We start from the raw sequence: 27,400 nt of genomic DNA on the forward strand, positions 1-27,400 counted from the left end.
GGCCAATTGAAATGGACACTGACATCGAAACGATATCTGAATAATATCAACAGCAACACTGAATACTACTGACTGAATACGGTGTAGCACGAGCAAAATGCGCGATACAATTTAAATGGTAGGTATCCTATTATAGAAGTTTTGATGACATTGGTACAAGTTCAAATTAGCATACAACTCTCATTTTTTCAGATTTCTCTTCAAGTATCAAGAATTAATCTCAGTATAAAACCGGCTAGGTCATTTTATGGGGCCTTACTTTGTAAACCGAGAAAACCTACGATTACTGAGACTGAGACACTTCATCTTGTAAATTATGCTATCAAGCTTTCTCTAAGTACGATATAATATCATGCGACAGTAATGATTCAACCGTCAACGGTATCTTCACATTTCGCGTTATGACATTAAATTTTTAGAGATTTCAATTATGAATAAAATCACAAATAAAAACTGTGTACTTCCTAAGAATCCACAAATAAGAACTGTGTCATTATAGAATAGAACGAACAAGTGAATGATACAGATATTACAGATACAAGCATTCGGTCATGAAATATGGCTGCGTTTAGAAATAATTACATCAGCGACGTCAATGTACTTCTACGTTGTATGACTTGTATGGTACAAGTACCTAAATCAAGACGTCAACGGAAACTGGGCCCAATTCCGACGCGCACGCACATCGTTCAATAACTCATTGACAAATGCAATCGATTATCTTACGCTCAGAACAATCGAAGTAAGAATAGCAGGAGTCCGTCTTTCCCCGGGTTCAACGAACCTTTCGCAAGGCTCTACGCGCCAGTTGCCAGTCACGGATGGCGGTTTTGCCGACGTCTAAACATTTTTTGGAAACCATAATGTTCGTTAAGTTAGAGATTAAAATTAAGTGCTTACTACCTACCAAGATTTTACATTACGAAGTTCTTATGTTATTTATAGTTAGGATTAGGAATTTCAAAAATGCTCTCCGAATTCTGATAGTTTTTATCTATAAAACAGATTGGTTGCAAGAAGGAGGATTTTATGTTTAACATAATTATGACGCTTTGTAAAATTAATAAGTAATTAAGTATCGGGTTTTTCTTGAAATTGTTCGTTTACGATTTTCCTTTTTCAGCATTTATAATTCAGGTAAGCTGAAGGTAACGGTAGATACGACCTTCATATACCAACCTACGTGAGATATAGAAATCCTTAAACATTTGAGAACGTTGCCATAATATCCGATTTGCATAAAACCGGACCTATTGTCTATATATACTATTTGAACGTCCTTGACGCACTTTGTGTTTTATAGCATTAACGAGGCATAAGTCCAGGGACCGGCCCGCTATCCCTTATACGGGGTTTTGTATGGGTATTTCGTTAGGCTTAACTTACCCTACCCTTTTGACGCGATACCCTTTCATTTTGCTTTTAAAGCCCTAACGAAAGCGCTTACCTAAAATAGCCCAATACCCTTTCAAAACCCTTATCATCGGCTCAGCCTAACGCCATAAGGGTAAGCCTTATATTGGGTTTTATTTGCTTTCCCTTATAGCATATCGTGCGAGTTTAAATCCTGTACCTCGCTCATAAAGCACACATTACTCCGAACGAAATAACATACGATCGTTACCTACGGCGGCACTGTGTGTGATATTTGCGCGTTTCTGTTTGATGGAAACGGCTGTAGATAAAATAAGGTTCAATTTTCAATACCAAATACTTATAGTTATGATAGGCTCCTGCTTTGCTCAGGTGTAACACAGGCAAACGCTGCTTTTTAGGGTTCCGTAGTCAACTAGGGACCCTTATAGTTTCGCCATGTCTGTCTGTCCGTCCGTCCGTCCGTCCGCGGATAATTTCAGTAACCGTTAGCACTAGAAAGCTAAAATTTGGTCCCAATATGTATATCAATCACGCCAACAGAGTGCAAAAATAAAACATGGAAAAAAAATGTTTTATTAGGGTACCCCCCCTACATGTAAAGTGGGGGCTGATAATATTTTTCATTCCAACCCCAACGTGTGATATATTGTTGGATAGGTATTTAAGAATGAATAAAAGGTTTACTAAGACTGCTTTTTGATAATATTAATATTTTCGGAAATAATCGCTCCTAAAGGAAAAAAAAGTGCGTCCCCCTCTAACTTTTGAACTATATGTTTAAAAAATATGAAAAAAAATCACAAAAGTAGAACTTTGTAAAGACTTTCTAGGAAAATTGTTTTGAACTTGATAGGTTCAGTAGTTTTTGAGAAAAATATGGAAAACTTCGGAACCCTACACTGAGCGTGGCCCGACACGCTCTTGGCCCTTTTTTTTATCGGACTTGTCTTGATGAGTACCCGAAGTCTAGCTGATGCTGAACCCTGGCTGCACCTAGGGGAACTCGGGTTTAGTGTAATACAGGCAAACGCTGTTTTCATCATCGGACTTGTCTTGATGAGTACTCGAGTGAGCAGTACCCGAAGTCCAGCTGATGCTGAACCCTGGCTGTACCTAGGGGAACTCGGGTTTAGTGAAACACAGGCAAACGCTGTTTTCGTCATCGGACTTGTCTTGATGAGTACTCGAGTGAGCAGTACCCGAAGTCCAGCTGATGCTGAACCCTGGCTGCATCTAGGGGAACTCGGGTTTAGTGTAACACAGGCAAACGCTGTTTTCGTCATCGGACTTGTCTTGATGAGTACTCGAGTGAGCAGTACCCAAAGTCCAGCTGATGCTGAACCCTGGCTGCACCTATGGGAACTCGGGTTTAGTGTAACACAGGCAAACGCTGTTTTCGTCATCGGACTTGTCTTGATGAGTACTCGAGTGAGCAGTACCCGAAGTCCAGTTGATGCTGAACCCTGGCTGCACCTAGGGGAACTCGGGTTTAGTGTAACACTGGCAAACGCTGTTTTCGTCATCGGACTTGTCTTGATGAGTACTCGAGTGAGCAGTACCCAAAGTCCAGCTGATGCTGAACCCTGGCTGCACCTAGGGGAACTCGGGTTTAGTGTAACACAGGCAAACGCTGTTTTCGTCATCGGACTTGTCTTGATGAGTACTTGAGTGAGCAGTACCCGAAGTCCAGCTGATGCTGAACCCTGGCTGCATCTAGGGGAACTCGGGTTTAGTGTAACACAGGCAAACGCTGTTTTCGTCATCGGACTTGTCTTGATGAGTACTCGAGTGCGCAGTACCCAAAGTCCAGCTGATGCTGAACCCTGGCTGCACCTATGGGAACTCGGGTTTAGTGTAACACAGGCAAACGCTGTTTTCGTCATCGGACTTGTCTTGATGAGTACTCGAGTGAGCAGTACCCGAAGTCCAGTTGATGCTGAACCCTGGCTGCACCTAGGGGAACTCGGGTTTAGTGTAACACAGGCAAACGCTGTTTTCGTCATCGGACTTGTCTTGATGAGTACTCGAGTGAGCAATACCCAAAGTCCAGCTGATGCTGAACCCTGGCTGCACCTAGGGGAACTCGGGTTTAGTGTAACACAGGCAAACGCTGTTTTCGTCATCGGACTTGTCTTGATGAGTACTTGAGTGAGCAGTACCCGAAATCCAGCTGATGCTGAACCCTGGCTGCATCTAGGGGAACTCGGGCTTAGTGTAACACAGGCAAACGCTGTTTTCGTCATCGGACTTGTCTTGATGAGTACTCGAGTGAGCAGTACCCGAAATCCAGCTGATGCTGAACCCTGGCTGCACCTGGGGAACTCCTTGGTCTTGATGAGTACAGTGAGCAGTACTAGCTGATGCTGAACCCGGGTCGGGTTAGGCAAACGCTGTTTTCGTCATTGGACTTGTCTTGATGAGTACTCGAGGTCAGCTGTTGCTGAACTCTGGCTGCACCTATGGGAATTCGTTTAGTGTAACACAGGCAAACGCTGTTTTCGTCATCGGACTTGTCTTGATGAGTACTCGAGTGAGCAGCACCCGAAACAGCGCTTGCCTATGTTACTCCAAACCCGCGTTCCCCTAGGAATAGCCAGGGTTCAGCATCAGCTCTACCTTGATTACTGCTCACACAAGTACTCACCAAGACAAGTCCGGTGAAGAAAACAGCGCTTGCCTATGTTACTCCAAACCCGCGTTCCCCTGGGAAAAGCCAGGGTTCAGCATCAGCTCTACTTTGGTTACTGCTCACTCAAGTACTCATCAATACAAGTCCGATGAAGAAAACAGCGTTTGCCTATGTTGCACGAAACCCGAGTTCCCTTAGGAATAGCCAGGGTTCAGCATCAGCTCTACTTTGGTTACTGCTCACTCAAGTACTCATCAAGACAAGTCCGATGACGAAAACAGCGCTTGCCTATGTTACTCCAAACCCGCGTTCCCCTGGGAAAAGCCAGGGTTCAGCATCAGCTCTACCTTAGTTACTGCTCACTCAAGTACTCATCAAGACAAGTCCGATGACCAAAACAGCGTTTTCCTATGTTGCACGAAACCCGAGTTCCCCTAGGAATAGCCAGGGTTCAGCATCAGCTCTACCTTGGTTACTGCTCACTCAAGTACTCATCAATACAAGTCCGATGAAGAAAACAGCGTTTGCCTATGTTGCACGAAACCCGAGTTCCCTTAGGAATAGCCAGGGTTCAGCATCAGCTCTACTTTGGTTACTGCTCACTCAAGTACTCATCAAGACAAGTCCGATGACGAAAACAGCGCTTGCCTATGTTACTCCAAACCCGCGTTCCACTGGGAAAAGCCAGGGTTCAGCATCAGCTCTACCTTGGTTACTGCTCACTCAAGTACTCATCAAGACAAGTCCGATGACGAAAACAGCGTTTGCCTATGTTGCACGAAACCCGAGTTCCCCTAGGAATAGCCAGGGTTCAGCATCAGCTCTACTTTGGTTACTGCTCACTCAAGTACTCATCAAGACAAGTCCGATGACGAAAACAGCGCTTGCCTATGTTACTCCAAACCCGCGTTCCCCTAGGAATAGCCAGGGTTCAGCATCAGCTCTACCTTGGTTACTGCTCACACAAGTACTCACCAAGACAAGTCCGGTGAAGAAAACAGCGCTTGCCTATGTTACTCCAAACCCGCGTTCCCCTGGGAAAAGCCAGGGTTCAGCATCAGCTCTACTTTGGTTACTGCTCATTCAAGTACTCATCAATACAAGTCCGATGAAGAAAACAGCGTTTGCCTATGTTGCACGAAACCCGAGTTCCCTTAGGAATAGCCAGGGTTCAGCATCAGCTCTACCTTGGTTACTGCTCACTCAAGTACTCATCAAAACAAGTCCGATGACGAAAACAGCGCTTGCCTATGGTACTCCAAACCCGCGTTCCCCTGGGAAAAGCCAGGGTTCAGCATCAGCTCTATCTTAGGAACTGCTCACCCAATTAACTCATTAAGGCGAGTTGGATTGGATGACGAAAACTGCTTGTTTTTATGTTGGCAATTAACGTTTTCAATGTGTAATGTTAATGGTTAATTGTATTGATTTTCGGCCAACACTGTATATTTACATGCATACATACATAATTATATTTACATAATTATATTCATACATACATACCTACATACATTCATACATACCTACATACATTCATACGTACGAACATACATACTGATCTATGGGCGACGATGATCATTTACCATCAGGCGATCCATCAGTCCCTTGTCTCCCAGTTCATTAAAAATAATTTCTAGCCGTGTTCTACTTTTATCCAACGAAAACATGTTTTGTTGCAAAATTAAAAATGGGGCGCATAGTGCGGAGTGGCAACAGCGCATTTTCCTTCCTGTTCTTACAATAGCTTAGATTCATAATCCTGTCTCTTTTACGCAAGGCTCGACTACGCTTTAACAAAAGGGAAAGCCTTATAAATAGCGCTTAAAATAAGGGTAACCCTTATTAAAGGATTGCAAGCCGTATCGGATAGCGCTAAGCCAATGCACAGGGCTAGCTTTATTGTTTTGCTTAGTTTTTAAGGGCTAGTAAGGGCTAGTCAAATGAATGGGCTTGCAGTTCGAAAGGAACTCGGGTTTAGAGTCTCTCGATTGGGTCGTCCTTACGTTAGGGATTCCCAATGAAAGGCTTGTAGCGAGCGGCGGTAAGGGGGTTGTCCGGTCCATAAAACATAATATTAACTGACGAGTCTAAGATATTTCACACGAAACATACTATGAACAGAAAACAGCGTTTATTTATATTGCACCGAACCTGAGTTCCCCTAGGTACCACCAGGTCTCAGCTACAGCAGTGGCTTGGGTACAGCGCACCCAAGTCCTCATAAAGGCAGGGCCTATAACGGAAACCGGGTTTGTCTATTTTGCACCAAACCTAAGTTCCCCTAGGTACAGCCAGAGTTCAATATCAGCTTTACCAGTACTCATCAAGACAAGTCCGCTGACAAAAACAGCGTTTACCTATGTTGCACGAAACCCGAGTTAGCAGTAACCAATAGTAGGAATAGCCAGGGTTCAGCATCAGCTCTACCTTGGTTACTGCTCACTCAAGTACTCATCAAGACAAATCCGATGACGAAAACAGCGTTTGTCTATGTTGCACGAAACCCGAGTTCCCCTAGGAATAGCCAGGGTTCAGCATCAGCTCTACCCTGGTTACTGCTCACTCAAGTACTCATCAAAACAAGTCCGATGACGAAAACAGCGCTTGCCTATGTTACACCAAACCCGCGTTCCCCTGGGAAAAGCTAGGGTTCAGCATCAGCTCTACCTTGGTTACTGCTCACTCAAGTACTCATCAAGACAAGTCCGATGACGAAAACAGCGTTTGCCTATGTTGCACGAAACCCGAGTTCCCTTAGGAATAGCCAGGGTTCAGCATCAGCTCTACCTTGGTTACTGCTCACTCAAGTACTCATCAAGACAAGTCCGATGACGAAAACAGCGCTTGCCTATGTTACTCCAAACCCGCGTTCCCTTAGGAATAGCCAGGGTTCAGCATCAGCTCTACCTTGGTTACTGCTCACACAAGTACTCACCAAGACAAGTCCGGTGAAGAAAACAGCGCTTGCCTATGTTACTCCAAACCCGCGTTCCCCTGGGAAAAGCCAGGGTTCAGCATCAGCTCTACCTTGGTTACTGCTCACTCAAGTACTCACCAAGACAAGTCCGGTGAAGAAAACAGCGCTTGCCTATGTTACTCCAAACCCGCGTTCCCCTGGGAAAAGCCAGGGTTCAGCATCAGCTCTACCTTGGTTACTGCTCACTCAAGTACTCATCAATACAAGTCCGATGAAGAAAACAGCGTTTGCCTATGTTGCACGAAACCCGAGTTCCCTTAGGAGTAGCCAGAGTTCAGCATCAGCTCTACCTTGGTTACTGCTCACACAAGTACTCATCAAGACAAGTCCGATGACGAAAACAGCGCTTGCCTATGTTACTCCAAACCCGCGTTCCCCTAGGAATAGCCAGGGTTCAGCATCAGCTCTACCTTGGTTACTGCTCACTCAAGTACTCATCAAAACAAGTCCGATGACGAAAACAGCGCTTGCCTATGTTAAACCAAACCCGCGTTCCCCTGGGAAAAGTCAGGGTTCAGCATCAGCTCTATCTTAGGAACTGCTCACCCAATTAACTCATCAAGGCGAGTTGGATGACGAAAACGGCTTGTTTTTATGTTGGCAATTAACGTTTTCAATGTGTAATGTTAATGGTTAATTGTATTGATTTTCGGCCAACACTGTATATTTACATGCATACATACATATTTACATAATTATATTCATACATACATACCTACATACATTCATACATACCTACATACATTCATACGTACGAACGTACATACTGATCTATGGGCGGCGATGATCATTTACCATCAGGCGATCCATCACTTCCTTGTCTCCCAGTTCATTAAAAATAATTTTTAGCCGTGTTCTACTTTTATCCAACGAAAACATGTTTCGTTGCAAAATTAAAAATGGGGCGCATAGTGCGGAGTGGCAACAGCGCATTTTCCTTCCTGTTCTTACAATAGCTTAGATTCATAATCCTGTCTCTTTTACGCAAGGCTCGACTACGCTTTAACATAAGGGAAAGCCTTATAAATAGCGCTTAAAATAAGGGTAACCCTTATTAAAGGCTTGCAAGCCGTATCGGATAGCGCTAAGCCAATGCACAGGGCTAGCTTTATTGTTTTGCTTAGTTTTTTGTAAGGGCTAGCCAAATGAATGGGCTTGCAGTTCGAAAGGGAGAGTCTCTCGATTGGGTCGTCCTTACGTTAGGGATTCCCAATGAAAGGCTTGTAGCGCGGAAGGGGTTGTCCGGTCCCTGGGCATAACATTAATGCCATAATTCGCTCGCATGCTTTGTTGTATACAATGCAGTATGTCGGCGAGTGAAAGTCCAATCACACGACTGGTGGCGTATTGTCCCAGCCGATATTGTCCTAGATATAAGACAATATTGGAAAATTACGCACACTTTTTTGTCTCGATCGTTATGTGTGAGTGTGACTTGTGAAAGGTTAGCTCTGAAATTTTTAGTAATTTATTTTTTGGCATTATAGCTTTGCGTAATTTTAAAGATGACAAATGGATGAACACTGCATCATCGCTGTTACCGCATCGCAACTAGTCTAAAACGCAAAATGCCCAGGCAGGTAATCATGGTCGCGCGATAAACGATAAAACGTCAGGCCGTCTTTTTCGCACTATTTGTAAGTGCGATAGGGACGCGCCGATAAGATAAAGTTCCAAATTATCCAACTACTGTGCTACGCCCGCAGGTATAGGTAGGTTAGGTTAGTTAGGTATCTCAAATGGCCGAAGGCCAAACAACAGTATAGAATAGGAGCCCCGCTAAAGTTAAGATAAACGGAAAAAATATCGTGGAGCAGCATTACTGGTCCGGCGTTGAAGAGTGCCTGTCATTTTCCGTCGTAAGTATTAGGATACATAATACATATGTCTACGAAAGCAGAAAGAATTAACCAGGTTAAACAGTGGAGCTCGTCTTTAAGGTCCTGTTTAATTTAGGACGGCAAAGACATGCTCTACTAAGAACCATAAACAATATAAACATGGTTAGTCTTTGAGGGCTAACGGTAATACCTATCTCTTACGCTAATTTCGGCATTCTATTTGACAATGACGTTGCTAATGTAACTGATGACATTGTTAATTTTGTATACGCGGATTACAGAATTGCCACTTTCATCGTCTAAGGTAGACATGCGGATTTGGACAAGGTATATTTCTTTATAATTTATTCATCATGTGTTACGACATCATCTATCTAATTAGCAAAAACTTCACTTTATATTCATGATAAAAAAACGTACATATTTGACAGTTCAATCCTACTCCTAAGAAGTTCAACATCGCTAAGAAGTTAAAATGCTTAAGTAAAAAAAGTAGGGCTCTAGAGCGTCTATAGAAAACTTGTTTAACCATGCAGCCCACGCCTCGGTCGACTTGCACTGTTAAAACAACGGCATTTCCATATTGATAAGCAAGTTTCGTAACGAATAAATAACAGGTGGGCAACTATTGATACTTGTCAGTATACGTAATAAGTAGCGCCTTTCGAAAAGACAAACCCGTCGTGAGATAATGTGGCCGGCTCGCTGAATGTATACGGGAGGTTACAAATGGACTGGTTGTAATTTTTTGGAGTATGTCAAGTCCGGGGTTACTTGAAATACGATAGATGTGATTTGATTTAAGGCATCAGCGTTCCCACTTAAGCGTCGCGTGTCTCGGGGCGCGCAACGGACGTCTCCGCCACGCCGCCTGAATGTAATCCAAAAAACGTCTCCTCAAGTCCTCAGTAATACATTTTGTATAGAAAGGACGTAAGACGCGCCCCAGGCGGCGTGGCGGCGTCGCGCCACCTGGGGACATGCGTCTCTTAGATGTGGCCGGTCCCTAAGAGTATGCCAGTAAAATGTACTGCGTTGACATGTAATGCAATAGGTTTATTTAGGACAGACCCAGCTTTAATGTCTTATGATGAATCTTGTTACCATGCTTACTAATTTCTTAAACGTACTGTAAAGTACTTTGTTCTAAGTATTTCATTTTCCTATTACAAAGAACTATAAAAATGTAATAGTTGAATTATCGGCATAGTTATATCTCACATGTAGCTGATGTTGTAAGGTAAAATTCTGATAACAGTTACAAAACGAAGAACAATATTATCCTTTAAAAAACCTTGTATGTCACTTAGCTACGCATTAATCGCATCCAAACGCTAAACGCTAAGAAATGAGGGCAGGGACCTTGTCCCAATCTCCATTCGTTATACTTGTATACGCCATTTGTTAATCCTACGCAGAACAGATTGTCCGATTTGCTAAACTAGTCTTTCCTTGGCGGTTCATCAAAATTATGTGACGGGTTCGTTAAATGTTCAGTGTGGGTTTAATTGCTGTTGCAAATAATAATGCCCAATAAAATAAAGTGTAGAAACTGTAGTTTCATAATAGTACTGTAACTAAATACGCAAATGAAACCTAATATTTTATTTGTTTTCTCATTTGACTACACATTTTTATCAAATATCTTCTTCCTCATCAAGGTCCGAAACTCAAAACTAGCGTAGAAAAATCTTACAAAATATGTAGGTAGTTAGGTACTTACAGTACCTACAAAAGGCATCTTGGTATTATTTGAATACCAGGAAAGCCTTGTTCACCTCAACTGACCGTTTGCATTTACGACTAGTAATATTAAAAAGTAAAACTGGTAATACATATACGTCAATGCTTATTTTTATTGCCGCATATATTTGAAATGGCCTTTGTAGAAATCATAGAATTTGATTTCCTATCCATTTCGTACATTGTCATAGTGAAATACTTGTTTGTAGATATAATTTGGTTAGGACTGCGTATACATACTTATATCTTCTAGGTAGATTTCTAGGCGTAAAACAGAGACCTAATTAACCACAGGTGTTTTTTACTTTCTCAATATAAAACGCAATGTTTAAATTAATACGTAAAAGGTCAAAAAAACGCGGTATGTTTCTGTAAAGCAAATTGTTGGCATGAGAACCAGTTTGCTCGTGATATCATCTTACTTTTTGTGGAGTGCCTATGGCGGTTCGGTCATTTACTTGGGCACATGGGCACACACCGGTTCTGTATTTCTTGCAGCTGTTTTGGATTAGATCCTAGCCAGAATTTATGCTAAAACCTCATCCAAACCCGTAAATAGTTTTATATGGCTTAGTAACTGGAAATCAATAATGGAACCAAAAATATAACAACCTGATTTGTCAGTCTGAATTAGTCAATTTCTAATTTTGTATCGGATGTTATAAAAAAATTGCATAATTTTCAACTGCTCACTCCTACATAATTATATTTACCTCCTTTCTACTGACACGGTCATTGTGATTGTGCCAGACTTGCTATTATGTGTGAATGCATGTAAAATGAGTAGATAGTGCACTACCTATACACTGTGTTTATCATTAATATTGCCATATATAAATTATAACAAATATATAATATTTTGAGGTAAGTAACTGTAAATAGGTACCTTTTCCTATTTTCAAACCTTAATTCCCCCCTAAGCCTTCTTGAATTTACCATGACTCAGTCGATCGGATTTATTGGTACCTGGTTCCTTCAATCGTACTGCGAACTGTCTTATAATAAACGCTTAGGACCTTCATAATCCATTAAACATATACGATCGTGACGTAATGCTAATAACACACGTCGTTGATCTATTACTAGCCTTGGGACCTCGCCATGCCTTGACTTTATAAAACAAACGGCAGCCTTATTAACATAAACTAATAATAGCAATGCAGAAACTGTAGGAGCAATCGTATATGTATTAAGGACTTATCTCTAAGGAATTGTGATGTGATGGAAGTAATAATATTTTAACAACTTACCTCTGTAAAACTCGTCAAACTTGTAGGGTAAGGTAAGCTTAGAAATGAAATGCTAATCTAAACATGCCACCTACCTACGGCTATCATTTGGTTCACACTGTCATTTCTTAGTGCGACGTAGCCTATCGCGTCAGTAAACACTTACAAATAGTGCGAAAAGGACACACTGACTCGATAGGCTATAGGTATTACGCGACCATGCTGATACCGCTGCATAACTTTCCGTTTCCGCACATTTCGCTCGCACTAACATTGCGATATAGAAAGTAAGTTACGTATATTACTAAATATGTTAGTGTCAGGTCAATGAGGTCAATTACTTAATCAGTTTCAAGCTGGTGATCTAGAGCATCCTTTAATTTTAGTCAAATGAAGTTTATGGTACCTAAACGAAATTAACACGCTCTGATTTATCAGAATAACCCGTGAAATGAATCGTCATTGTATTTTAGCGAGTCGCATCCGCTTGCATCTTGCCTTGACTTTACAGCACAATGTAAGGTCTCAAGTAATAAATAAACGTGTGCACGTTATTTATAAACTACGAAATGTACTCAAGCCACTCAAGGTAGCTTTTGTATGGAATGAAATTTAGCTTCAATGGGGCCTAGAAAACTAAAACGCAGTGACCACAAGCAGACTACTTGCCTAAAAATGCGACAATGCGTGTTCCTCCAAAAGCCACTAGAATACTCAGATATGTAACCTTCCATTTTATATGTATGCCTACAAGGGCCTTATGCTGTAAGTACAATAAAAATGTTCTTGTCCTGAAATTCCTCTGAAAATAGAACAGAAATTCGTCCTTATTGCAGATAAATCAGATCATTTAGGTATGAAATATTTTCATTTTATTTTCGGTTGATTTAGATCTGGAGGGCGATTTTTGATTTTCGGTTGACTTGTTTAGATCTGTTTCTGAATTCGAACGAGACTCACAATCTGCCCTAAAGGTCCAGTCGTGTTAATATGGCTCAATGCCATTTATAATAGTAAAATTTTTCGTTCACATAACACTCGTCTGTATACTACTGTACTCACGGTTAATCAACGTTCTCATCAAAGAATATAATACTCACTAGTTCTCAGTTTCCTTGGACGGGTGTTTGTCTGTTTGTACAATTGGTTTGCGTGTTTACAAAACGGGACGTCTTTTGAATACTCAAACAAAGTAAATTTATGCCAAGTTTTTTTACGTCAGTAATTGGTATAATTTTTGTTTTAATTTACAAAATAGTCATATTTCCTGATAAGTCTCTCTCTCTTTAGCCTGATTCTACCCTTTGGAAGTAGGCCTCCTTCAATATGCGCCACTCGTCACGGTTTTGTGCGATCTGGAGCCACTTCTTCCCAGCAGTCCTTTGGATATCGTCCGCCCAACGCATCTGCGATCTTTTTTGCTGATAAGTAACCAGTTCTATATCTCGCTTCTGATATTCGATTAAGACCGTAAAAAGTGGAAGAGGAATCGGTAGAAAATTGAAGGTTCAATTCAGAGAAATAAATAAACAGAAATATACCTACAATTTTTGAATTATTTACATATTACTCGTAGGTATCCTTCCATTCCTTCTATCCATTTTGGTTAAGTATACGGTAACTTAAATATGAAAACTACTAGTTTTAAGAACCATCCAATAACATCTTAGATAATATAAATAAACAGAATGACTAAATGATTTACATAAAGTGATTATAAAACTCTCAATAGGTACTTAATTCCTCTCAATATCTAATTTGAATCTAGTAAAGAAAGAAACAACTTTACGTAACTTTACAAGTACAATCAAACATCGCGATCAGCCACGATGTTATTTCTGATGTTTTGATTCTATCGAAGGACCATGTATAATCGATTCTGTAATTGAAAAATCTTGGCCGTGAGGTATTGATATTTCATAACTGACATTGGTATTATGTAACGAATTATTTGAGATAAAACTTACACTGCAGTAGTCTCTCTAGTTAAGATTTCATCAAACATAGACTTCCTACGTACTGTGAAAAGACCAAAATTTTGCTTAGGTATTGGATAATTATTTGAGTATTTTAACATAGGTTGTTTCTTGTAAATTTTGATACATAGGAGGTAGGCCTAGGTAGAATAATATATAGTCTTTGAGGACATCCATGAAGACCTTAAACGTCGTAATTTTATCATATCTTGACGGTCACTTTTCTACTTTTTATGATGTTCTTACAATTAACAACCAATTAAGCCGATATTTTGGTGAACTTCTCAAAGGGCTGATTTTACAGTTGATTATAATATTTCGTGAGTGTGTCACAATCTTGTCACAAATAGAAATGGCAGCTATGCCCTATCATACCGTGATTATTAAAAATCGGAACATTATTAATAGTGGCAGATATCTTCATATCACTTAAGGGCTTTCATATAATACGTATCGAATAACGAAGGCCCTTCAGTGACATTTCAAATAATAGTACAAGCTCTGGTGATACGCTACCGGTCATTGCATTGAAAACGATTTCTATTTCTACCCTTACGACTAGAAAGGCAAACACGGTGCACGGCAAAAACATAGGCGTAGCTACTACGAGTAGAACTACTGGTTTACTCGCATAGAGAAAACCATTCTAGGAAGTGTTCGTGTTCGCAATATTTTTCCGAGTGTTATGGACTTTATGGAGATCAGTTTATTGACGTGGTTAATGCTTTCACTTCGGCTTTTACCCACTATTCCATGTTTTGTAATGAACCAATCAATTTATAAGCGATAGTAATTTTAATCGCTTTAATCTGACTTGTTCATGACTTCCGTTAGAGACTTCTTCATAATTATCTGAGGTTCCGGATTATTAAATAATAAGTAATTGACTACTACTGGCACCTCTAAAACGTGTTTACTACGCAGATTTCTTAAAAGTACTTATGAGGTATTATCATCATCAGGGCAAATTACACCTGTCTATATTGGGACTAAGTGCAAAAACGCGGCTGTGCGACACTGCAGGTTTACATTACAGGTTTCGAAGCATAGACACAAGACACTTACATGATCTTAAAATTCTATAAACGTTTCGCAAGCCTTTTCTTAGCGTGACACTCCATCGAAGGCTACAATCACCGTATAATGACATTATAATAAGCATTCGAGATTGAAATGTCAACCAGCGCTGTTGCTTGCAGGTTACTAGTCAATCGGGAATTAAACCAAAATGTTTTTAGCTGTAACTGAGTTAACAAAGCAATATCAACTCTCGATGGTTCTCATAGTATTTAAAGACAAATGTATTTTTAAATGCTACTTACACCCTTTTTATGCTTAACTGATTAAATGTCGAATAGATGTTACGAGCATAGGTATTGTGTTGAAATGTTGTAGGCATTTATTCGCTCACCTTTTGAAATATTATCATACATCATCATCCCAAAATCAAAATACTTTCACTCCACCCTTAGATTCGATGAATTAAAACAATATCTAACTTTGTCCATTGGAAATTTCAATTTCCGATTGACCTTTCAAATCAAAAACCAAGGTGCACCTACCTAGAGTTACAAGAATTGATCTAAACTCAGCCAGGGGCGGTTCACTCCGCTATTCTATCGCCGCGCTACAAGTACATACAGGCGGCCGCGAGTTCGCGGCCTAATCAGGGGTGGCGCGCGTTTTCACGGAACGCACGTTCGCACTTTCTAATGTTACTTTACGTCACGAGTTTTTTTAAAGGTTCATATACGATGTCCGCGTGTGGAATGACTAGTAATGCTTAGTTAAATAGATATCATGAATAAAATAAATACCATAGGATATCTTTACACAGGTCTACTATTGATTAAGTCCCCCGGAAAGGTTTAATAAGGCTTGTGATGTTGGAACTTAAACAAAATTATGTAAATACAATAGATATGCCTAAAAAGTACCCAAAACTTGAATATAATAGTATAACATTTTATCTTAGTATTAATTCGTTTTAATCCATAGGCAACCCTATCGCCGGACGCCGCGCACGTGCGGCTAGTTTCTTTGTAAGAATGTTGTAGGCATTTAAAAAGGCGGCATGTCGTGAACATCAAAGCAGTAGGCCTTCTGTACTTGTACTATTATATATTCTGTGACTCCGCCAACGAATGTCACAAAATGTACCCAGGCCACATTTTAGTATTGATCACACACGATACACGAACACGATAATAACAACTTGAATCCGTAGTAGAAAGCGCACAAGTATGTTGATTTCCAAACAGACGTCGGTATCATGCCTAAATGGAAGTCAGCTCAAATACTATATTCGGGTATCAATCAACCAGGCGTCTTCTCTTTCATTACTATTCCAATCAGACCTCGGTTCCCTGCTATTACTACCCAGCTTCACATCATTACCCTGCTCAAGTTCAGCTGCTGTGGATAGGATGTTTTTCAAAAGAAAATAAGTAACAAATTACACAGGAGTGATCGCGCACCGTGTAGAGAATGCCTTGTTTATAAACAGTTACGCTGTCGTTTATTTAAATTGCATACCGTTACTTTGGAAGTATATGTTCTTCTCAAGCCTGCATACCTAAACGAAGCAAACTTGAATTACACAAACCATTTTCTCCAAATTACGTTGAACTTAAGAGATCGTGTTGCAGTGTAGCCAGATCTACGGAAAAGTCTGTAGATCTACGGATTTCGGGGCTTCAACACAGACCTACGGATTTTTTTGAAATTTCTACGGAATTCCAATAACACAATTTTTTACTAAATTATACATGTGAGCAATAAAGATATTGTGAGTTATTGCTAATAACGAAACGTGATTCGGATGCTTCGTCATTCGTCACGCTTCGGATGTGCTTCGGACTCAATTCGGACTATAGCGACTATTTATACTTTTGCGTTTCGTTACACGCCGCTCACGCTGTACAAGATCTAACTTTCTAAGGCTACACTAATTTAGTAAAAGGGAACGGAATTGAAGCGTACCAATACCTTTGGTAGGTACGCACTGTAATAATATGGCGAAAAAGTAGAAGTGCTACATACACTTCTACTTTTCATTACTCATTATTTATGCTTCAATATAGTCTGTCAAACAGAGGTGTGTGTGTGTTTGTAAAAAAGCGCGAAATTTTAATTCTTCATGGCTTTAAATTATCCTATTTTTTTTAAATTTTCCGCTTTTTCTAGAGACGGAATCGGCCATAAAAACTTAAAGGAAAAGTCTGTAGAACTACGGATTTTTTAAATTGCTATCTACGGAATTCTACGGATATTTTGGCCGCAGCCTACAGATTTACAGAATTATAATCTGGCAACACTGTCGTGTTGGGAGTTAGAATGCGGCAAATGTTGAGCACTGGGCACATTATTGGCGCATACAGATTAAAATAAAATAGAATTTGTTTATTTCCAAGAAAATACAATCATAGATACCTACAATTAAACTGACCTCCACACTAGGCAGATGCCTGTCTCGTGGAGATGTTTCAGACTTAGGTATCAATCAATTAAAATAATATCATAACTTCTTACAAAAAAAAACAATAGAGGTAAAAATTACTAAGTGGTAACATTAATGATTGCATTCCAGGATACTCATGGCATGCCAGAACATGTTTAAGTTTATTTTTTTAAACCAAAATTAGTGAGTCGCAACACTCGCAACTGTGGCGAGTAGATATTCAGTGGATCCTATAACTATACCATGAAATCTAAATTGAGCGATATTTTAATACCACCTTTTTAGAACGGCCCAGAAATAGGTCCCGAATGTGGCAGTTTTTGTTAGGTCTGTCGGATCCCTATCAATTATAAAAACCACTGTTTAGTCTTCACCATAATTATCACCATTTCTTCACAAGCTTATGCAATCTTTTGGCAGCGAAAGAACTTAATTACCACCATAATTACTCCGCGACACAATAAACAGCGGTTTCCGTAGACCACAGCTGACGCAACCGCGGATGGTGCCATAGACAATGCAGTACAGTTACAGTGACCGTTACAATCGCTACAATTCCATCGCGATTAGTGGAAACTTCCCTTTAATGTTGACGTTGATTAATGTCCTCTTACGCAACAGCACGCTTCAATTTTATGGCCACCAGTCTTTAAATTAGCTTGCATCCAGCTTCTGTTGCCGTGCAACACCTTAGGTATTTATATATATCACTTGTGTAGTGTAATAACAACCAGACGTTTTAATTATCTTAACAGACCCTTTAGGACCCTTTAGCATAACTTGCCTGATCGCGCGCGAGTCCATACATCAAGCGCGACTTCAAGTCGAGGGGCTGAAGTTATAATAAAATTGATCAGTACGAAAAGGTTCTAAATATTAACCCAATTTTTAAATTTTCATACCCTTTGTTCTAGTTTTTCTGACAGCGTCGTTCAATAGTAAATTCTAACAGGCTATATTGCTTTACTTCCCTAAGGAGCATAAGGATTTACTTAAAAACATTTTCCACTCTACACTTGAACTAAAATTTTAAATAAAATAACTACCGCGTGGCGTGACAGGTTTAGCCTAGTGTGGGGCCACAGGACAAATGTACCTATTGTAATAATTTCTAATTAACAATAAACTATTCTTGTTCTTATGTTGTAAGTACTTCCTACGCTTCTGTATTCTCTCTGAATGTCTACACGTTGTCCAACATGTATTCATGACCCAACGCATTATCTCAGCTCATCTGTTAGGCAACGCTGTTATCGTACAGTAGCTATAATACAAGCGGAGATAAGGTACCTACATGGTGCAATATGCATTAATGAGTTTTGCGTATAATATAATTATGCGTCGTAAAACTCTTATGGTTGCGTAGGTACGAGTATCATATGTTGTACCTCTAGAGGATATTATGACTTGTTTAGAACGGACCTTATTCACAAAATTATTAATAATGTCAAATTGCTTCTCTTAATATTAACACAATGTCAAAATTATGGATAAGAACTTAGATAAATACAAACGATTGTCGATAGCTGTCCTACATTTGACTTTTGTCCAAAATCTAATTTGAACTTCAATTGCTTTACTCGTATACCGGATTCTAAATTCAAAACAGTACCATCTAACTGGGACTAAAGAGGTTAAATTATCGAAAAATATGATTGTGAATTCTTTACACAAATTGTAACGTTTTCTTTGTTTATAAATAACTGTTGCTACGCATTAATTTCGTAACGACTAATTCATTTTCTTGTCTACTTAACATATACTGCATGACATTTCAAAGTAATGGAGGCTGGCTTTCCTTTAGCGTAAGTAAGTAGGGACACCTACTCCCATACGCAGAGGACAGTTATGTTCATTATCAAGTCCACACGAGCATGACTCGCTGCGCGGTTAATATTGTCATCATCGTTACCATCATTTGAGATTAACCCGGTTATATAGTTTTTATAAATATTAAAAAACAAAAGCAGGTTAATAAAAAATTAAGAAGTGGAAACGGAAGCTCAAGTTCATCAAAACCTCATCATAAAAATGCCTAAGGAATATTATAAGCTACGGTAGGTCGCGCGCGCCATTTATGATTCCTGACATTCATGATGTCTGTCAAGTCTAACCTTTGAAGCATCAAATCGAACCAAGACGCGTGTTATCGAGAATTATATGATCTACATATACGGAACAGCGTTTGCGTGTCGCGGAATATATGGGAGCCCAACACATTCTACGACAATTCTCTTTTTCCGCACAGACCTTACCACACGGACAAAATACCAACGATTGATAAACGAAAAATGTTACGATCGCGAGCAATTACGAGGATCGATCGTTGCGTAATAAGATTATGTAGGCACTTAAATAACATATGCGATTTCTATTCTATTCTATTCTATTCTATATGCCCTTTACAAGTCTCAATTAAAGCCTCTCTCAAATATAAAAAAAAAAACAAAAGAATCTTCCCAATTACTCATAATAAATTGTGCATCTATTACAGGTGTATACAAGTTTTCATAATTGGCATTGATTGAGATGCAAATATTATTCGAATAGCTTGCAGATTTAACCTTTACGTTGGACCGTTGGACCAGTATAGTTCACTCTTAGATGGTTACATAAATTACGTATTTCGAAGTCACAGTTACATTGGGCCATTGAAATCCGACTTGTTGGCTATGCAATCAATGTTTACAAGGCAAGTAAAGGTTAGCCGTGCGACCACTTTCTACCGCCGCCATGGGAAAACGGCATCCACCATGTAGACGTAAACACGGTGCTTTCTACGACATTAAATAGGTATTTTATACGTGTAGCCACCTCATTACTGCCTTTTACTATACGGGATTGAATTAATGACGCCATAGCGAAATCGGCAAAGATATACATAGCTTAGTTTAAACAATATGCACTTGAACGATACCTAATAATTGTAAAGTACCAACGAGATTTTTTTCTTTTTGATTACAAAAATATTACCAATGACGGTTTAATAAACAAATACAATTACGGATACAGTAAAGCCAAACCGCTTATTTAATTCGACATATCTGGTACCTATGTGCGAGAAAAGAGTACCTATTCGAAATGAATCAGCTGGTGTGCTTAGACTGCTTAGTCGCCATGCTCTATCTCCCATTGTCACTTGTGATTGATATGTGCAACTTGTGCACGACTAAATTACTCATTCACACGCAAGATCGGTAGTGGTCAAATAAAAATATACGAATATTCCAAACCGGGGCAATTATTTGTTATTCATTTTTGAATTTACTTGAATATCTATGTAGAAGAGTGAAACTTGTTTTAACTTATTTGTACTTGTACGAGTATGCGTGGACGTACAAGGTTAAAATTCAAATAAAATACGAGATTGTTTGTATCTTTATACGAATGACCTGTCAAAGATTCCTTAAGATAAGCGAGTAATTTTGTAAAAAAATGTCACAAATATTGACGACCGGTCTGGCGCAGTCGGTAGTGACCCTGCCTGCTGCGCCGCGGTCCCGGGTTCGAATCCCGGTAAGGGCATTTATTTGTGTGATGAGCACAGATATTTGTTCCTGAGTCATGGATGTTTTCTATGTATATAAGTATTTATATATTATATATATCTTTGTCTGAGTACCCACAACACAAGCTTTCTTGAGCTTACCGTGGGCCTCAGTCAATCTGTGTAAGAATGTCCTGTAATATTTATTTATTTATTTATTGAGCTCGTCGCACGCATGTAAACATATACAAGAGCGCTGAAAATAAAAACTTGACATCTTAACAAATATGATACCAATCTAATCTCAATACGTCATTTAGCGTCATCGCCATCCGGAATAAAGAGTGGCTTAGCCTTCTGCGCGAGCGCCTGATGTGAATGTTGTGATCGTCTGTCACACGATGCGTGCGCAATGGTCCAGGGCTGGCATGTAGGCACATTTATGTATATTTATTTATGTTTGTACTAATTATACTTTATGACTTTATGAGGTAAAAGTTTTTAACTTGAAGATTCCTATATCAAATATTAAGTCTAGATACCTACGATACTAGTATATACCTAATATCTCACGTAATTTTTCTCGTAATTGCAAATAAAGTAGTTTCCACTTGTGTTGACACTGTTGACAGATTAGATTTATATTAAATAGTTACTTTTACACGTAAAAAGTTTGACAAAGAGAAAGTTAGCGCAAGTGATGTGACATCCCTAAGCGGAGCTTACAGATTATCGTATCACACGATTCACGACTTACGGACAGTTCCGGCTAGAGACACTAGCCATAATTGGCATACTGAGATAATGAGAGGAATTGAAACCACTCAGGAAGTACCTGTAACTGCCATGGTGGTGCTACAGGAAAATTAAAAAAAAATAATACAGCAATAAAAACAAAACAATTATGACGAGAATAACGTGCTGTACTAAATACTGAATGGCGCTTCTAATGTTTACAGTTTAGGGTTGCAAATATTTAAAAAAAAAAATTTTTTTTTCAGAATTATGCAAAAAACCTAGCGTTATTGGTTTTTTTCTAAATTTTTTCTAATACATTTTGTACTTTAGAAATAAACACTCCAGAAAAAAACAGTTTTTTTTTCACGGTTTTTTTTTTCATGTTTTTTATCAAGCCAGGAAAAAAACCGTTTTTAGCAATCCTACTACAACAGTGTCAATCCTACAAAATGGCAAAGGTATGCAAATTCGTTTCCAAACCTGACGGACTGACGTAGGTACATTTTGCAGGTGCCCATTGTTCGCGCATTAGTAATGGCTACTATTTTCTAATTAGTGTTTATTGCAACAGGTCACGGCCGTCATCGACCTATTGATTGTTTAACTTTGCTAACATTGCTAAGTAATTGACCTCTTACAGTTTACTTAACATCACATGGTATCTCTAATATCATGTTCTATTTATGCTCCTCCTACACTTTGACCTTAATTTTAAATTATTTATTGGTTAAACAATCTGGCCTAAACTGAAATAATGTCATATACCTACAAGGAAAAAGTGACCAAGGCCTCCATGCGTTCAAATCTGGCCTACTCGGCATGGCAGTGACTGTGCATAGTGTGCATATGAAGCTGACGGTCCTGGATTCGAATCCCCGTATAATGTATTTGTGTCATGAGACTGATGAGTACATTTGTGTATCTGAGTAATTTGTGATAGAATACTTACTATTATGTATACTGTGCTTTTGATATTTTCATAGATCTTGTAGACTTTAATCATGCATCCTGGCGAACTTTGTTGCCCGCAAACCTTACTCGGCTCTTTCCTATGCAACATTAACTTCTACCGTGACCGGTTTTTAATTGTCTAGTTGACAGCTTCCGTATCTATTGCAATATTAGTAGTAATAGTAAAATACTTAAATAAAAATATCATTACCTACATTCCTTCCGAGTCAAGTCAGCTTGCTCGTAGCAATTTATTAATATTTTTGTTCACAAAGTCATACAATACAGCATACTCTATTCATTTTCTGTATAGTTTAATAGGTTATGTTCATTCTATAGATAAACCAAAGTGTTCTTAAATAAATTCCGTGTAAGCAGTTGCAAGGCGCAAAATAAATGTTTCTTGAAGTCGTACGGCAATACTTACCCTTAATTCAATTGAACTAGAAACATACTTAACAAATTCACTTTACTTGCTAAACACCCTTCATTGCAAATATCCCGGATGCTTTCTCCGCCCAACGGATGCCGTAACAGATGATTCTACTAATGACGAACCGTATAATGGTAGATCATTATAGTATGAATTTTCTGAGATGAACTTTTCGCTTTAGCCGTAATCTGTTAAACAAAGGCCTTTGTGTCTATTGTTCACGGTGGCTAGCTCCCGTTCCCGTTTAAACGGCACGTGCCAAAGTCTCAGTGAAGTTAAAAAGCAACTATCATGGTAGTAATAAGGTTCAAATCCATAAAAAGCCCTTTCGGAGATAACACGTTTTGTCATCTTCAAAAAAAGTTACCTGCATACTGAAAACTGTTTAATAAATTTGAACCTTATTGCTATCATGATAGTTGCTTTTTAACTACACTGAGACTTTAGCACGTGCTATGGAAACGGGAGCTAGCCGCGGTGAATAATAGAAACAAAGGCCTTTGTTTAACAGATTACGGCAAAAGCGAAACGTTCATCTCAGAAAATTCATACTATACCTATGTCTGCAGGGTACTTATTCACCGTCACAATCGCTTACGCATCGTAAGCGTATCGTAGCTAGCTCTCCTTATCGCTCTTCTGTACGCAACACAGCCAGACTGTGTTTCGATTGCTATGTAGCAATTGGCATCGACTAGACTAGAGTTCCTCAGCATTCGATCGAACAGCATGCTAAGAGCTGTGGTCGATTTCTGGGGCTTGCGTAACATTAATGGAAAGTGATAATGGATGTAATGAGCCTGAAATGGTTCTTTTGAATCTCGTCTATTAGGCTGTGTACTTGGGTAGTAATGTTAGGTACACACTTTACTCAGACACAGTTACGTCACAGTATAATAAAGAGTACTATCGTACAGTATGGCTACCCCCACCCGGTTACCTCACAGTTAACGCCTGTCAAAAACGCAAACAGTCGGTCGACCTGTCATATTTCACTCATACGATTATAGTACGCGTTCACCTACACGAGCTTAGACTGTGTGCTAGGAACGCGCCTCTTTCATATATTTGATCGCCAGTGTCCGAGGTGTGGATACGTAGAGTAAGTATAGTATGAATTTTCTGAGATGAATTTTTGGGTGTTGCCGTAATCTGTTAAACAATAGTTATTTGTTATACAAGGGGGCAAAGTTGTATTTTAACGCCGAGTGTGGAATTGAAAAACGAGCAAGTGAAAGGATTCTATAGTTGAACCACGAGCGAAGCGAGTGGTTTGAGAATAGAATCCTGAACTTGCGAGTTTTTAACACACGAGAAGTAAAATACATTTGCACCCGAGTGTAACACAAAACTTTTCCCCTCACTATAGCGAGGAAACTACAACGCAAAAAATGCGTTTATCACTGCTTCCAGTAGTTCCACAGGTGGTAAATCATCTTTATTACTAGATTCACCTACTTTTATCAATTTAAAAGCAGTTAATTTGACTTTATTCAAGGTCAAATTACTTTACCCACTAGTGGATAAAATGCGTTTTTACCCGCTGGTATTAAAGGACAAAAAACGTGTTTCCGAGCTAGTGAGGGGAAAAAGCCTTTGTTTCTATTATTCCCAGCGGCTAGCTCCCGTTTCCACAGCACGCGCTAAAGTCTCAGTGTAGTTAAAAAGCAACTATCATGATAACAATAAGGTTCAAATCCATAGAAAGCCCTTTCGGAGATAACACGTTTTGTCATCTTCAAAAAAAGTTACCTGCATACTGTAAACTGTTTCATAAATTTGAACCTTATTGTTATCATGATAGTTACTTTTTAACTACACTGAGACTTTAGCACGTGCTGTGGAAACGGGAGCTAGCCGCTGTGAATAATAGAAACAAAGGCTTTTGTTTAACAGATTACGGCAACACTCAAAAATTCATCTCAGAAAATTCATACTATAACCGTATCGTACGAAAAAGTCAAAGTATTAGCGCAGGATAGGATTAACCTGGAAAAGATTTCACCACTACATGAGATAAACTCAAGAGTTTAAGATGATGTCTTAAATGTTATTTAAAACGGACCTACATCAAAACCGAATTCCCTTTCTACTGGCATGCCCTAGGTCACGTACGCAATCCGCAATATCTTCTATAATCTATAGTGATGCTGATGATGTTCTTATACATTTTTAGAAACGATTAAAATCTTGTATTAATTACCTTGCAACGCGTGCAACCAACCTCATTTGTTAATTGAATGAAGTGCGTAATGTCATTAGTTTTTTAGTTGCATCTTATAATCGTTTCCAAATGTTACGCAATATGTTTTAGTTCCGTGTTAATGGTTTTTGTATCGATTAAGCTTAACGGAAATAATAATTCTAAGTAACAAAGAACGTCACTCAGGAAGAAAAGATTTAAGTACATAGTTTCATGTCAAGCGCAAACTTTCTAAACTTAGATAGGTATTAACCCGGCTCGGTCGGTTGATAATAACAAGCCCTACAAAAAATGTTCACATTATTAATTACATACTGCCAAATTAACCCTGACCCAGCAAACCAGTATTTTGACAGAAAGACGTGACACACTCATCGCGTACCAAACGTACATGTGACAGTACCTGATAGGTACTTGGAAAATAATTCGTTTGATCTTTTGACACCAGCAATTAATGCTCTGGAGTGCGTTAGCTCAGCAAGACCTTAATTTTTTGTCCCTAACGTTTGAAATAGTATGTTTTAACCTTTGTGTTACGCAGTTATTAATCCATTATTAATTTTATTTATTAATCCATTGTATACCTATATTATTGTTTAATGTTCTACTTATTTAAACTCAATACCCACATTAATTATTGATCAATTCAGATAAAGCAATATATATAGTATTACGAGTATTTTCGAAACGATCTGGAACAATTAATTAGGTTGTTCGTATAAAGTCGTTGTTTTTTTAGGTAGACAATATTGCGTAACATTTGACATTAATAATATAATTAAGGTTGTTAATTTAAACGCGTTTGTCGAGAAGAATTCAAATGCCTATTTAAGAGTTTGAGCGTATGGAAATGAATCAGTTTATCGGCGCTTGAGCATCGAAGAACATATGTGAAAAAAATATTATTTATCAACAATGACGGAAGACAAATCCGATTTTTGTGAAACAAGAAATAAGGCAGTTGTAAGCAAGGACGAAGATGTGTCGTGTTGGAATTGTCTCAAAAGCGAAGGCAATAATAAGGAGCCACTTCCTCTGTCTAAGGTGAGAAAACAGCACAGGGAGAAACTACGTCTGTATTCCTTTTTGGCATCACAAGTAACTAAACCTAAGGCTGTGCCATTAAAGCAACGTGTAAGTGAAAATTATTCAGTAGCTAAAAAGGTAGATGAACAGATTTTGCAACAAAAATCTACTGAAAATTACTATGCTGATAACATCGAACGCCATCTTTCTAATATATCAGAGAAACTAAAAGCGTCGCCCGAATTGGGACCGAAAACTTCGAAAGTTTCACAAAGTAAATTATTACACATAGAAAACGATTTATACTCCTTAGCTGATGAACTTGAAGAGTCTGCCAGCAAATTAAGTAGAGTTTCAGAAAGAGCCAAAGACGTAGTGATTAAGGAAACGTATACAGAAAATACTAATCGAGAATATAAAAAAGTATCACTTAAACCAGGATTATCTCCTATTTTGACAAAGTCACCTGACCTCGTCGAAGTTCAAAGTAAAGTATTGGTAGAATCATCATCACCTAAGATAAAACGGTCAATTTTTAAGGATACTGCAGATGTTCATAGATATAGCTCAGTTATTGAATTTAAGAAAAGGGATGACATTGTTGAAGAATTAAATGATGATATAGATATTCCTGCAATCAGCAGTGGAAGGACATCATCAGCCAGTGATAAAATTGAGAATGCCAGCTCTTGTGGTTCCGACTCTGGATTCGCAGATTCAAACACCAATAGGGAACTTTCATCGCCTGAATTGTCAGTGAAAAGCGAAAGATTATACAAATCCTGTCTACGCAAAGACGTAAAGGCGCTCCCTAGTCTAACAGGCGATAACACTATTCCAGCTACATCGACGACTTCCTAAGCATACCAAATACGGCGCCAATTAGGGTGTCTGATAAATGTACTCGTTGGAGTACACTTTCGATTCATCAAAAGCCAATTTCTTTCGGTGGTATGTAATTTTATCTATTTTTACCTATTTATAATTTTTGAGGTCTTTCTGGCTTCACGCACACTGGCCATGATCGGACTCCTTTGTTCTTAACCTCATTTGATCATAGAGTCGACTGTGGTTTTGAATTGAGCGCCATTTGTGTGCACTGGCTATCGTTAATTCTCGCTGTAACAGGAAACAAAGAGACTACAGGATACGATAACATGTGTAAATGAGTTAATTTAATGACCAACCATAGCGTGATATTGTTTAAATGTAACAGGTCGTGTTTTGTGTTGTGCATAAAAGTGGGAAAATGGCAATCGCGAGAGGCAGCTCCAATCCCAGATATTTGTCTTTCGAAAATAGAACTGCTACCAGAGATGTGTCTCCTGTA

General features: G+C 39.0%; 2 protein-coding genes across 2 annotated transcripts in view; both read left to right on the forward strand.

Annotated features, from left to right (window-relative positions):
- LOC125242526 lies at positions 1-27,015 on the forward strand. The gene is made up of 2 exons (XM_048151279.1): positions 1-118; positions 25,784-27,015. Exon 2 carries the CDS (start codon positions 25,960-25,962, stop codon positions 26,929-26,931), a length of 972 nt encoding a protein of 323 aa, XP_048007236.1. The 5' UTR covers positions 1-118; positions 25,784-25,959; the 3' UTR covers positions 26,932-27,015.
- Positions 1-27,400, forward strand: part of LOC125242525 (synaptotagmin-like protein 5) — a 47,521-nt gene that overhangs the window by 10,847 nt on the left and 9,274 nt on the right. The window lies entirely within an intron of this gene.

This window comes from Leguminivora glycinivorella, chromosome 3, assembly GCF_023078275.1.
Source record: "Leguminivora glycinivorella isolate SPB_JAAS2020 chromosome 3, LegGlyc_1.1, whole genome shotgun sequence".
NCBI lineage: Eukaryota > Metazoa > Arthropoda > Insecta > Lepidoptera > Tortricidae > Leguminivora > Leguminivora glycinivorella.

What these genes read in the sequence shown, in the direction of transcription:
- LOC125242526 (XM_048151279.1), top strand. Translation starts at nt 25,960, where the DNA reads ATGACGGAAGACAAATCCGATTTTTGTGAAACAAGAAATAAGGCAGTT.